This window comes from Aethalodelphis obliquidens, unplaced genomic scaffold (genome assembly GCF_003676395.1).
Source record: "Aethalodelphis obliquidens isolate GAN/ISIS:26980383/991018 unplaced genomic scaffold, ASM367639v1 scaffold45, whole genome shotgun sequence".
Classification (NCBI taxonomy): Eukaryota; Metazoa; Chordata; class Mammalia; order Artiodactyla; family Delphinidae; genus Aethalodelphis; species Aethalodelphis obliquidens.
This window is the reverse complement of record NW_020837989.1, coordinates 16,565,479-16,580,130: the sequence shown is the minus strand read 5'-3', so window position 1 is coordinate 16,580,130 and position 14,652 is coordinate 16,565,479. Positions and strand designations below refer to the sequence as shown.

Here is a 14,652-nt window from a genome sequence, read left to right as displayed (position 1 = left end):
CAGGTCTTGTCCTTTGGGAAGGATTTTAAAATGTTAGGAGATATGTCTTAACCTCTATGAGAGGTTTCCAGACCATCCACTTCAACAATGGAATGGGAATCCTACAACTTTCTTGGGCTAGAAATTGTTGGCCCATTTTGAAATTTATGAAATTAATTTCACCCATAAAATCGCACCAGAGAGTCATCCAAAATTAGGCCAAAATAGATTTCATTAGGTCTCAAACAAAGGAATACAGCTCTCCTTCAGTGTGTTAGGAAAAGGTACAGTCAAAAGTGTGAGACAAAAGGACCTGAACGAAATAACTGAAAGCAGAGAAGTGTATATTCTCACCCAAGCCTACAAATGCATCACAGAAAAAAGGCACATTACCTTTGGAATATTTTTTAGGAAAAATCTTTACAATATTAATATACCTTTCCTTGTAATGAGAAAAAAAATTAAATGGCTCGGGTCAGGGGAACTTTATATGTTCAAAGAGAATTTTCTAAGAATTTCATATAAAACATAGCCTAGGTGGCTCAGTCGTTAAGAATCTGCCTGCCAATGGAGGGGACACGGGTTCGAGCCCTGGTCCGGGAAGATCCCACATGCCACGGACAACTAAGCCTGGTGCCACTACTGAGCCTGCACTCTAGAGACCATGCTCCTCAATGAGAAGCCCACGCACCGCGGCGTAGAGTAGCCCACACTCTCCACAACTAGAGAAAGCCCGCACACAGCAATGAAGACCCAATGCATCCAAAAATAAATAAATTAATTTTTTAAAAAATAGTATAGCCTACATATACCCTGGGAAAATGCACAGAGTACAAAGGCATCTACTTGTATGGATTATAAGAAGTCTCAGACATCCCATTTTAACTAAAAAGGATTTTTGAAGGATAGGCAAGACTTCATTACAATAAAAAGGGAGGAGGGTTTATAATAAAAGGAACAGAAAGTATAAAGGCATGAAGTAGGGAAAACAAGGAAAATGATGTCTTCAGAAAACAGATAATAATCTGTCTTGACTGGAATGTAAGAGGGGTATTGATTAGCACTGCAAAATAATAGAATAAATTGTTGAGTTTGTATTTAATTCGGTAGTGCATTTGAAATAAAGGTGTTTGTTTTAGTTACCCAAGACTGGTTCAAGGATTACAGGTAAGTTTCAAAATGGAGTGTCTAAGAACTCTCACTTCCTCTCCAAGATTTACCAGTGGTCAAATCAAACTCATTACACTTATTAATGGTATAAATTTACTGGAGCTGAGAATTGGCATTAAGGAGTATTTGTGTATACAGTCATATAGTAAAGAAGCACTGATTTCAAAGAAATAAATAAGCTTACACAGGATTTAGTTTTATAAAAACATGTGTGTGCTCAAATTGGTCTCTTGTTCTTAGATTGGTCTTTTTAACAAAATATCAGGCTCCTCTGTACGTAATGGGAAGATTACCTATGTTTTAAAATGATGAGCAATATATTAAAATAAGTCTAGGGCTTTGACTCACTCCTTTTTTTGCAAAGATTAGACCTTTTATCCACTACCAGTAACCTAATTGGTTACATCCATACTAGCCATGCCAGTGTTTATAAATACAGTGGAATCACTAAAGATATTTCTGCCCCCAAAACTGAAAAAAAAAAGCTGTATGCCTTATGAAAAATATTTAATGAAGAAAGAAGAATAAAATGGTGGCAATACTTCAAAGATTATGAAAAGCTAGAAAATATCAGATTTAAAGGGAAAATTTGAATAGTTTGTTCTTTCCAACAAATAAAAAGGCAAGATATATAGGTTCAAGAGCTTACCGTTTGAGGAATAAATAGTTGGGCAATATGCAGTTTTCTCAGACAACCTCTGGGTGCTACTGTTGACCAAAGGGAACATAAGGGTTCTCATTTCTGCAGGAGTGATGGGCAGAGTGTTTTTCTGCTTTGTCCTGTGCACATCAGAACGCAAACGCACCTCCTGTGCAACCTCAAGCGCCTAACAAATAAGTCCTACCCTCAAATCTCAAAAGTCCAGGGAGCTGTCATTGATTTTTTTAAACATCCCAGAGACATCTTGAAGAGCAGCTTCCCAGAGAGTTCAAGAAATGCTTAGGAGCTCCAGAAAAGCTGAAACAATGAGAAGTCAGGTACTGCTTCTCTTCCTGCTGTCTTTGTTGTGGAGGGCAATCTCCCAGGAGATCCAGTACTCGATTTCAGAGGAGCTGGCCAAGGGCTCAAGGGTGGGGAACCTGGCCAAGAATCTGAGGCTCAGGGTCCAGGAGTTGCCAGCTCGAAAACTGCGGATTAGTGCAGAGGAGTTTTTCAGTGTGAGTGCAGAGGTGACATTAATGTCCTTCTCTAGCCAGATTCCCGAGGGCTCAGACCTTGGAACCATAATAGCCCTCATTAAAGTCCGAGACCAGGATTCTGGGCAAAATGATATGGTGGCATGCTATATTCAGGAAGGAGTTCCCTTCAAATTAGAATTCACCTCCAAGAATTATTACAAGCTAGTGATTGACGGTGCCCTAGACCGAGAGCAGAGGGCAGAGTACAATGTTACCTTCACAGCCACCGACAAGGGCAAGCCGCCCCTCTCCTACAGTACAAGCATCACCCTACACATCCGCGATGTCAACGACAACGCTCCAGTTTTCCACCAGGCCTCCTACGTGGTCCACGTGGCAGAAAACAACCCGCCTGGAGCCTCCACCGCCCAAGTTAGCGCTTCAGATCCAGACTTGGGGCCCAACGGCCAAGTCTCCTACTCCATCCTGGCCAGCGACCTGGAGCCGCGCGCGCTGTCGTCCTACGTGTCCGTGAGCGCACAGAGCGACGTGGTGTTCGCGCAGCGCGCCTTCGACCACGAGCAGCTGCGCGCCTTCGAGCTGACGCTGCAGGCCCGCGACCACGGCTCGCCCGCGCTCAGCGCCAACGTGAGCCTGCGCGTGCTGGTGGGCGACCGCAACGACAACGCGCCCAGGGTGCTGTACCCGGCGCTGGGGCCCGACGGTTCGGCGCTCTTCGACACGGTGCCGCGCGCCGCGCAGCCCGGCTACCTGGTCACCAAGGTGGTGGCGGTGGACGCCGACTCTGGACACAACGCCTGGCTGTCCTACCACGTGCTGCAGGCCAGCGAGCCCGGACTTTTCAGCGTGGGGCTGCGCACGGGCGAGGTGCGCACGGCGCGGGCCCTGGGCGACAGGGACGCGGCCCGCCAGCGCCTGCTGGTTGCTGTGCGCGATGCGGGACAGCCGCCCCTCTCGGCCACCGCCACGCTGCTCCTGGTTTTCGCGGACAGCCTGCAGGAGGCGCTGCCGGACCGCAGTGACCACTCTGAGCCCACTGACCCCCAAGCTGAGCTGCAGTGTTAGCTGGTGGTGACCTTGGCCTTGATCTCAGTGCTTTTCCTCCTGGCAGTGATTCTGGCGGTCGCCCTACACCTTCGATGCTCCTCCAGCCCCGCTGCCTGGAGCTGCTTTAAGCCTGGTCTGAGTTCCAAGTCTGGACGGAGGGTTCCCCCCAACTACAGTGAGGGAACATTGCTCTATTCCTACAATCTGTGTGTTGCCTCGCATTCAATTGTGCGATTTAAATTGTGAAATTTAATTTTCACAACGTGACCCAAGAAACAGCTACCCCTCCGGATCTCCTAGGTGAAGATCCTTCTATGGGTATATGTGCCAGTAATGAAGACTCCCAAATCTCTCATGATTCCTCTTTTTCCCATCACGTGAGTTTTTGCAGACTTACTTAAATTTTATTATTGTATTTTATTCTCGACAGTGCATCATTATTTTCGGTCCTTGTTCATTGTTCTAGTGGTGGTAGTGGGAGAGGAGGTATATAGGATGGGTGGAGATTGGTCCCTTGATTGCTCAGTAGTCTTGGCAGTTACCTAATTACTACTCAGTTTGCACTCTTGGCATTTCTATATGGTCAACAAATCCTGCTAAAGATAGCTTTCTCTTGGATGTCACCACCCTTAGTAATAGAACTGTCCTTAATTAGTTGATGTGTAAATGTATTGTAAATGTATTGACAGTTCTTTCTGCCTAAGTTAATGTTCATCTTCATCAAATACATTCTAGTTGTTTATCTTTTTTTCTGCGATGTGTATTTTAATATAGCCTTCCAATAATTCTCTTAGCACTTTTTTGCCTTATCACGTGCAGCAAAGACTGCCAGGTTTTACATTTGAATCACTAAATTTGTGTCTTTTTTCCCACTTCAAAATCTGTCAAGAATAATTTTCTTGACCATTCTTAAATAATTTATTTTTATACCCTTTCTACTTTGTCACTAGTGTAGTAAGGAATGTAACAAACATTTTTTGTATGCAGAGCCTTTTCTATATTACTTTTTTTAGTATAGGTTTCTGAGAAGTGAGTCAAATTTTTTCAAAATATTTTATTTTACCTCCCAATCCCCAGCAATTTGTGAGTCTTTTGAGGATTGTGGAAAATACTTTTAATCTATTCTCCAAAGTCAGAGAATTTTAAAACTCTGAATAGTTAATGGACTTTTGTGTCTGGTCAAAATTTATGAGTAATTTCTAGAAACTAATTATTATGTGGGTAATAATCTAAAGAACTGAGACCTTGCTGCTTTATTTCAAGTTTTCTCACATTAGTAAATTAAGTATTCATGAATAAGAAAACTATGAAACATGCAATGATTATATACAATTACTAAAATAGTTCCTTTTACTGGTTATTTCTAAAATCAAAACTAAAGTAAACTTATAAATAAAAGTAAGATAATACCTTCTGGATGTGTCCTAATGTGGAAATGATCACTGAAACACCATTTCCTCTTCACAGTGCTTCAGTTTAACTTTTCTGTCTTCTTACCTTTATTATTTCCTTTTAAGGTCATTTACCCATTGTTTTAGGTTTTGCAGCTGCATTAATGACTCATTCGTTAAGCATTGAAAAACTATTTCAGTGTATACTCTAGGAGAGGTGCTGTTCTAGAGTGAGAACTCACTGTGAACATGATCATCACAGATATAACCTGTGGCCTAGAATCTTCTTATATAAAATTAATGAGCAAATGTCCTTCCCAAACCTATTATCGTATTTGCCAAGCCCATTTGCACAGGGGTAAGGCTAACTCTTTGAACAGTAGATATTTTCTTACAAGGGAATTGAAAATTTGCCCCAGATTCTAAAGGGTCAACCCATGTGAGAATACTTGTTTCTGCATAGGTTGGGACTGGAGCCCAGACCTGTCTTTTCATCCATTTATTCTTTCAGTCTTCAAGTATAACCTTGTTCCTGGGAGGGATAAATATGTCCCTTATGCAATACACAGTAGTGAAATTGGGCTATGAGAATAAATAATGCAAAAACTTAAAAAGAGGTAGAAAAATTCTTACCAAAAAAAAAATTGTCTCTGAGAAAATAAATTATTTTATAAGTCTTATTGTACAGGAATCTTTGGATCACTTCTGGATTTTCATTGCAAATTGAACAGCAGGTGTTTGACTTTTATCATTTTGGGGAAAAATAGAATAGGGCAAAGAAATGGTGTACGCAAGTGATTCTTTATTTACCAAGAATAGACTGCAGTAACAGGTTAGGACTCTGAGTGTCGCTGTTCACCAATCGGGGGAAGAAAAGAACCAGGAAATTAATACAAACCACAAGATTTCTGCATTACAAAGCACTAGCTCTGGGGCTTTAGAAAGCTTCGAACTGGACCCCCGAGAGCGCCAGCATCCAACGGTGAAAGCACATTATCTTGGACCCTGAAGGTCCTTGGAATCCTCAGGCCTCCACCAAGGGAACACCCACGAGCAAGCTATTCCGCCGCGGGGCTATAATGGCGGCTTCTCCTTATTGCCCAGACTGCAGCCGGCTGATCGGGATCTGCGTTCTCTTGGGGGCCCTGTGGGAAATCCGGGCCGAACATATCCTCCACTCGGTGCCTGAGGAGCTGGAGAACGGCTCCTTCGTGGGCAACATCGCCAAGGACCTGGGGCTGGAGCCCTGGGAGCTGGCGGAGCGCGGAGTCCGCATCGTCTCCAGAGGTAGGACGCAGCTTTTTGCTCTGAACCTGCGAAGCGGCAGCTTGGTCACTGCGGGCAGGATAGACCGGGAGGAGCTCTGTGACAGATCTCCAAAGTGTGTAGTAAACCTGGAGATTCTCCTAGAGGACAACGTGAAGATTTTTGGAGTAGAAGTGGAAATAATCGATGTTAATGATAACGCGCCCAACTTTGGGGCAGAGCAAAGGGAAATAAAAGTAGCTGAAAGTGAAATTCCTGGGACAAGATTTCCTCTTCCTGAAGCTTTTGATCCGGATATAGGGATAAACTCTCTGCAGGGTTACCAGCTCAGCTCGAATGGTCACTTCTCCCTGGATGTGCAAAGAGGAGCTGATGGGATTAAGTACCCTGAGCTCGTGCTGGAGCGCGCCCTGGACCGCGAGGAAGAGGCGGTTCACCATCTCGTTCTCACCGCCTTCGACGGAGGCGACCGGGTTCACTCTGGCACTGCCAGGATTCATGTAACACTTGTGGATACCAACGACAATGCCCCAGTATTCACTCAGCCCGAGTACCATGTGAGTGTGCAGGAGAACGTGCCGGTGGGCTCCAGGCTACTCACAGTAAAAGCCACTGATACAGATGAAGGAGCCAATGGAGAAGTCACATATTCTTTCCGGAAAGTAAGAGATAAAATATCCCAGCTATTCCACTTGAATTCTCTCACTGGGGACATAACAGTATTGGGGGATCTGGATTATGAGGACTCTGGGTTCTATGATATAGATGTAGAAGCCCATGATGGGCCTGGTCTCCGAGCCAGAAGTAAGGTACTGGTGACAATTCTGGATGTAAATGACAATGCCCCAGAAGTCACAGTTACATCTCTCACCAGCTCTATTCAAGAAACTTCTTCCCCAGGCACAGTAATTGCACTTTTCAATGTGCATGACAGTGATTCAGGAGAGAATGGCCTTGTCACATGTTCTATTCCAGATAATCTGCCATTCACACTTGAAAAGACCTTTGGAAATTATCATCGGTTGTTGACACACAGGACTCTGGATAGGGAAGAAGTCTCAGAATATAACATCACTGTAACTGCCACTGACCACGGAACTCCACCATTGTCTACAGAAACACACATCTCACTGAACGTGGCAGACGTCAATGACAACCCACCTGCCTTCCCTCAAGCTTCCTACTTGGCCTACATTCCAGAAAACAATCCTAGGGGAGCTTCTATCTTCTCTGTGACCGCCCATGACCCTGACAGTAACGAGAACTCAATGGTCACTTACTCTCTGGCTGAGGACAAGCTGCAGGAGGCGCCTCTCTCCTCCTATGTCTCTATCAACTCTGACACAGGTGTATTGTATGCTCTGCGCTCCTTTGACTATGAACAGGTTAGAGACCTGCAGCTACTTGTGACAGCCAGCGACAGCGGGGACCCTCCACTCAGCAGCAACGTGTCTCTGACCATATTCGTGCTGGACCAGAACGACAACACACCTGAGATTCTGTACCCCGCCCTCCCCACTGACGGTTCCACGGGTGTGGAGCTGGCACCCCGCTCCGCAGAGCCTGGCTACCTGGTGACCAAGGTAGTGGCTGTGGACAGAGACTCGGGCCAGAACGCCTGGCTGTCCTACCGCCTGCTCAAGGCCAGCGAGCCGGGACTCTTCGCGGTGGGGCTGCACACGGGGGAGGTGCGCACAGCGCGGGCCCTGCTGGACAGAGACGCGCTCAAGCAGAGCCTGGTGGTGGCGGTCCAGGACCACGGCCAGCCCCCTCTCTCCGCCACAGTCACACTCACGGTGGTCGTGGCTGACAGCATCCCAGACGTCCTGACTGACCTAGGCAGCCTGAAGCCCTCAGCGGACCCTAATGACTCGGGCCTCACGCTGTACCTAGTGGTGGCGGTGGCCGCCGTCTCCTGCGTCTTCCTCGCATTTATCATCGTGCTGCTGGCGCTCAGACTGCGGCGCTGGCACATGTCGCATCTGCTCCAGGCTTCAGGCAGCAGGTTGGCCAGCGTGCCCGCCTCCCACTTTGTGGGTGTGGACGGGGTGCGGGCTTTCCTGCAGACCTATTCCCACGAGGTCTCGCTCACCGCGGACTCGCGGGGGAGTCACGTGATCTTCCCGCAGCCCAACTACGCGGACACGCTCATCAGCCAGGAGAGCTGTGAGAAAAGTGGGCCTCTCCTGATATCTCAAGATTTACCTGAAAGAAAAGGAGAACCCAGTCTTCAACAGGTGAGTCAGATCTTGCCACACTGAAACGTAGGCAGAGAGCTGCATAAATGTCTCCAATTACATATAAAAGACACTTCTTTTTTAGTATTCTTTAAAGTGCTTTAAAGTGGAATGGCAAATGATCCTTCAATAATGATAAATAACAGTTACTACGCCTAATAGTTATTGATTACTTATCCTTTGTAATCTTCATTCAGTTATAGTTTCAGCAGCAATTTCTTAAGTTTATACTTCTAACCCTCTCACGTCTTTATTTTTTTATTATTTTTTAACATCTTTATTGGAGTATAATTACTTTACAATGGTGTGTTAGTTTCTGCTTTATAACAAAGTGGATCACCTATACATATACATATATCCCCATATCTCTTCCCTCTTGCATCTCCCTCCCTCCCACCCTCCCTATCCAACCCCTCTAGGTGGTCACAAAGCACTGAGCTGATCTCCCTGTGCTTTGTGGCTGCTTCTCACTAGCTATCTATTTTACGTTTCGTAGTGTATATATGTCCATGCCTCTCTCTCACTTTGTCACAGCTTCCCCTTCCCCTTCCCCATATCCTCAAGTCTATTCTCTATGTCTGTGTCCTTATTCCTGTCCTGCCCCTAGGTTCTTCATAACCTTTTTTTATTTTTTGAGTCCATATATATGTGTCAGCATATGGTATTTTTCTCTTTCTGACTTAACTTCACTCTGTATGACAGACTCTAAGTCCATCCACCTCACTACAAATAACTCAATTTCGTTTCTTTTTATGGTTGAGTAATATTCTGTTGTATATATGTGCCACATCTTTATCCATTCATCTGTCGATGGACACTTAGGTTGTTTCCATGTCCTGGCTATTGTAAATAGTGCTGCAATGAACATTGTCATACATGACTCTTTTTGAATTATGGTTTTCTCAGGGTATATGCCCAGTAGTGGGATTGCTGGGTCATATGGTAGTTCTATTTTTAGTTTTTTAAGGAACCTCCATACTGTTCTCCATAGTGGCTGTATCAATTTACATTCCCACCAACAGTGCAAGAGGGTTCCCTTTTATCCACACCCTCTCCAGCATTTATTGTTTGTAGATTTTTTGATGGTGGCCATGCTGACTGGTGTGAGGTGATAACCTCATTGTAGTTTTGATTTGCATTTCTCTAATGATGTGTGATGTTGAGCACCCTTTCATGTGTTTGTTGGCAACCTGTATATCTTCTTTGGAGAAATGTCTATTTAGGTTTTCTGCCCATTTTTGGATTGGGTTGTTTGATTTTTTGAGACTGAGGTGCATGAGCTGCTTGTATATTTTGGAGATTAATCCTTTGTCAGTTGCTTTGTTTGCAAATATTTTCTCCCCTTCTGAGCGTTGTCTTTTCATCTTGTTTATGGTTTCCTTTGCTGTGCAAAAGCTTTTAAGATTCATTAGGTCCCATTTGTTTATTTTTGGTTTTATTTCCATTTCTCTAGGAGGTGGGTCAAAAAGAATCTTGCTGTGGTTTATGTCATAGAGTTTTCTGCCTATGTTTTCCTCTAGAGTTTTATAGTGTCTGGCTTTACATTTAGGTCTTTAATCCATTTTGAGCTTATTTTTGTGTATGGTGCTAGGGAATGTTCTAATTGCATTCTTTTACATGTGGCTGTCCAGTTTTCCCAGCACCAATTATTGAAGAGGCTGTCTTCTCTCCATTTTATATTCTTGCCTCCTTTATCAAAAATGAGGTGACCAGGGCTTCCCTGGTGGTGCAATGGTTAAGAATCCGCCTGCCAATGCAGGAGACACGGGTTTGAGCCCTGGTCCAGGAAGATCCCACATGCCGCGGAGCAGCTAAGCCTGTGTGCCACAACTACTGAGCCTGCGCTGAGCCTGTGTGCCACAACTACTGAAGCCCGCGCGCCTAGAGCCTGTGCTCTGCAACAAGAGAAGCCACCGCAGTGAGAAGCCCATGCACCACAACGAAGAGTAGCCCCTGCTCACCACAACTAGAGGAAGCCTGTGTGCAGCAACGGAGACCCAACGCAGCCAAAAATAAAAAATAAAATAAATTAAAAAAAAAAAAGTTGACCATATGTTCGTGGGTTTATCTCTGGACTTTCTGTCCTGTTCCATTGATCTATATTTCTGTTTTTGTGCTAGTGCTGTACTGTCTTGATTACTGTAGCTTTGTAGTTTAGTCTGAAGTCCAGGAGCCTGATTCCTCCAGCTCTGTTTTTCTTTCTCAGGATTGCTTTGGCTATTCAGGGTCTTTTGTGTTTCCATACAAATTGTGAAATTTTTTGTTCTAGTTCTGTGAAAAATGCCATTGGTAGTTTTATAGGGGTTGCAATGAATCTGTAGATTGCTTTGGGTAGTACAGTCATTTTCACAATGTTGATTCTTCCAATCCTAAAATGTGGTATATGTCTCCATCTATTTGTATGATCTTTAATTTCTTTCATCAGTGTCTTATAGTTTTCTGCATACAGTCTTTGGCCTCCTTAGGTAGGTTTATTCCTAGGTATTTTATTATTTTTTTTGCAGTGGTAAATGGGAGTGTTTCCTTAATTTCTCTTTCAGATTTTTCATCATTAGTGTATAGGAATGTGAGAGATTTCTGTGCATTAATTTTGTATCCTGCTACTTTACCAAATTTATTGCTTAGCTCTAGTAGTTTTCTGGTAGCATCTTTTAGTATTCTCTATGTATAGTACCATGTCATCTGCAAACAGTGACAGCTTTACTTCTTCTTTTCCGATTTGAATTCCTTCTATTTCTTTTTCTTCTCTGCTGCCTCTCACGTCTTTAAAGCCATTTTCCTTTAGGCATTACTGAAAGGATAGATTAGAATTGTGAAATAATTCACAATTATTAAGGAGGCAATTGTGTATATTTATATTAAAGCATTCTCCCTTATGAAGCTGTTGTTGTGTCTGGACTGAGTATTTTAAAATTTCCTCTTTTTACACCCTAATGTACTTTGCTTGAAATTTACTTTTCTTTCCTTTGGGATAGGTATTTTCCATTATGATTAAACAATGGCAATTTATAAATATTGGGGAATATACTTAACATTTAGATATAACTTTAACAGGAATAGTTTCTCAACAGGATTGGTACATTTCATATATTGTGTTGTTGCAGTTTGTGAGATGCACCAACTGACTATGTGTGATTCCTCTGGTGCACTTCTGTGATTACCAAAAATATTGCCCATTTAATTTCACTCATATTTAATAGCTTGCAGGAGTGATTTTAATAATTTCTGAATTACCTATTATGGTATCACTATGAGACCCTTTTTGATTTCTGAGGAAAACATAACTTTTAAAAATCTTTCCTTTTTCATCTTGGGAGCCTCTTATACAGGTTGGGTGACTTAGATTCTAAACTGATATGATTTATGCTATTTAGTAAGAAGGTCTCAGCCCTGGTCCCAAAAATTGCTCATAGGTATCTCTGTCACTGTTGGGCTCTGGGATGATATGACTTGGGGAAAATATTCATGAATGTCTAGGACTGCAAAAATTAGTGAACTTTGGATACCTGGAAATTGTAGCAATAGTTTGTGGACTATGCCTCAATTCAGCTTAAGAAGGAGAGTTTGAGTTTCTAAATGCCTTTATCTTCATGGGAAATTGTGGTGCAATACATAGAGTAAAACAGGAATGTGGTATGATACAACTAGCTGGCATGAGGAGAGGAAAGAGAAAATAATTAATGAATATTGAGAAACAAATCGTACCTGAGGATAGATCGTTTAAAATGCTGAAGCTTTAAAATATAATTTGGAAATATCAATTGTCTTGAAACTGTGACAGACATATTTGCATGCTGGCATTAAGAATACATTCCAGAATCAGAGTGATATATATTTTTTAAATGCCTAGGAGGGCAGTAGATAATTTATAACTAATATCACATGGAAATACATTTTTGTTTGAGTGGACACTGGGTTTCTTTTAGAAAGTAATATTTCTGGTTAAAAAAATTGCACAATTATATGATGGGCTACTACATAGCCATAAGAAATTAAAAATGGGAAACCTTTTTATGTACTGTTAGAATATGTTATCTTCAAGATATAATGAGTTATATATACACTACTATGTATAAAATAGGTAACTAATGAGAACCTACTGTACAGCACAGGGAACTCTACTCAATGCTTGGTGGTGACCTAAATGAGAAGAAAATCCAAAAAAGAGAGGGTATATGTATACGTATAGCTGATTCACTTTGCTGTACAGCAGAAACTAACACAACATTGTAAAGCAACTATACTCCAATAAAAATTAATTTAATAAAATAAAACGCACCAAAGTCTTATAGCTCAGATTTCAAGGAAACTCAATAGAAGTTTCCTCAAATTGGATAACAATCAAAAAATTACATTTTATTACTAACAAATGGTTGAGAATTTGAAAGAAACATCTGCAAACTGTCAAAAAATAAAAAGCAAATTTCCATCAATTAAAAAAAAGATATAATGAGTGAAAAAAGAAAGATGCAAAACACTGTGTATTGTATACTTTTGTGTCTAAAACCGGGGGAAAATATTTTTAGAAATCTGCTGAACTCTACAAAACATACTAATGGAATGATACACAAAAAACATAGCACTCATTTCTCCTGGGAGAAATATGTTGTTGAAAGCAGAGAGGGAGAGCCTATAAAATATGCCATACGTGCCTTTGAATTTCGAACTGTATGAATGTATACCTATTTAAAAACAAATAAATACTCCTTGTAAATCCCCCCCAAAAAAAAGAGAAAACAAAAATAGTTCCTTGCAAAACATTTACAAGTCATTAGTGCAGTTTCTGGGGAAAACCTCTGGGCGTCGCTGTAGGTCAAAAGAAGGAAGAGATGATAATCAGAGACGCATTTGGGAACCTCTGAAAGGGTAACTTCCTGCTCAAACAAACCACACAAGGGAGGCCAGTACAGGTTTGGATAGTGGAAACGAAAGCAGGAAAAGTGACCCTATCCCGGACTTTGCTTATTCCTCCTCCCGACCAAGGAGCGGAGCAGCAGTGGAGGGAGACAGGATGAGGCCGAGCGCAGAGAGGAGCGGCCGAGCGCGGTGGCGGCAGGTACTGTTGCCCTTCCTGCTGTCTTTGATCCGCGGGGCTCTCCCAGACCAAATTCGCTACTCAATTCCCGAGGAGCTGGCCAAGAACTCGGTGGTAGGAAACCTCGCCAAGGATCTGGGGCTCAGTGTCCGGGACTTGCCGGCCCGGAAGTTGCGGGTTACCGCGGAGAAGGAATATTTTATTGTAAACCCTGAGAGCGGGGACTTACTTGTGAGTGATAGAATAGACCGAGAGCAGATTTGTGGGAAGAAGCCTCTGTGCATTCTGGATTTCGATACTGTCGCTGAAAACCCACTAAATATTTTCCATGTATCAGTAATAGTACAGGATATAAATGACAACACTCCGCTATTCAAACAGAGTAAGATTGACTTAAAAATTGGAGAATCCACTAAGCCAGGTAAAACATTTCCACTAGACCCAGCGCTGGATTTGGATGTTGGTCCTAATTCACTGCAAAGATACAACCTTAATGAAAATGAGCACTTTGATCTCACAGAGAAACAGACTCCAGATGGACGTAAATATCCTGAGTTGATTCTGAAACATTCTCTGGACAGAGAAGAGCAGAATTTTCATCACCTGGTCCTGACAGCTGTAGACGGTGGGGACCCACCCCAAAGTGGCACCACCCAGATCCAAATCCAAGTCACAGATGCCAACGATAATCCCCCAGTGTTCAGCCAGGACGTGTACAGGGTCAGCCTGCAAGAGGGTGTGCCCCCTGGCTTCTTAGTGCTTCAACTGACAGCCACCGACCAGGACGAGGGCGTCAACGCAGAGATCATCTACTCCTTTCATAATGTGGATGAACAAGTGGAACGATTTTTTAACTTAGACAGAAGAACAGGAGAAATCACGACAAAGGATGATTTTGATTTTGAAATCGCTAGTAGTTACACTCTCACTATAGAAGCGAAAGATCCTGGAGATCTAGCAGCCCATTGCAGTGTCCAAGTCGAAATTCTCGATGAGAATGATTGTGCACCAGAAGTGATTGTGACTTCAATATTTACTCCCCTACCAGAGGATTCACCACCAGGAACAGTGATCGCCTTGATAAAAACAAGAGATAGAGACTCTGGAGAAAATGGAGAAGTTTACTGCCAAATCTTGGGAAAGACCGAGTTTATATTGAAATCTTACTCGAAGAACTATTACAAGCTAGTGACAGACAGGACCCTGGACCGGGAGGAGATCCCAGAATACAACGTCACTATAATGGCCACCGACAGAGGCAAGCAGCCCCTCTCCTCTAGTATAAGCATCACTCTGCGCCTCGCAGATGTCAACGACAACGCTCCAGTTTTCCACCAGGCCTCCTACGTGGTCCACGTGGCAGAAAACAACCCGCCTGGAGCCTCCA

General features: G+C 43.1%; 3 protein-coding genes across 3 annotated transcripts in view; all 3 read left to right on the top strand.

Annotated features, from left to right (window-relative positions):
- The first annotated feature begins 775 nt into the window (after positions 1–775).
- Positions 776–4,563, top strand: LOC113606932 (protocadherin gamma-B1-like). Its single transcript, XM_027081828.1, is given in 1 exon segment — positions 776–4,563. A coding segment is annotated over 1 exon segment (1,497 nt). The 5' UTR covers positions 776–2,085; the 3' UTR covers positions 3,583–4,563.
- A 918-nt stretch (positions 4,564–5,481) lies between these two features.
- Positions 5,482–8,255, top strand: LOC113606930 (protocadherin gamma-A4-like). The gene has a single exon (XM_027081826.1). The coding sequence runs from the start codon at positions 5,807–5,809 to the stop codon at positions 8,252–8,254; it is 2,448 nt and encodes an 815-aa protein (XP_026937627.1). The 5' UTR covers positions 5,482–5,806; the 3' UTR covers position 8,255.
- A 4,644-nt stretch (positions 8,256–12,899) lies between these two features.
- Positions 12,900–14,652, top strand: part of LOC113606782 (protocadherin gamma-B2-like) — a 3,338-nt gene continuing 1,585 nt past the window's right edge. The window contains exon 1 of the mRNA XM_027081405.1: positions 12,900–14,645. Coding sequence (XP_026937206.1) covers positions 13,242–14,645 — 1,404 coding nt within the window. The 5' untranslated portion in view covers positions 12,900–13,241. The remainder of the gene's footprint in view (positions 14,646–14,652) is intronic.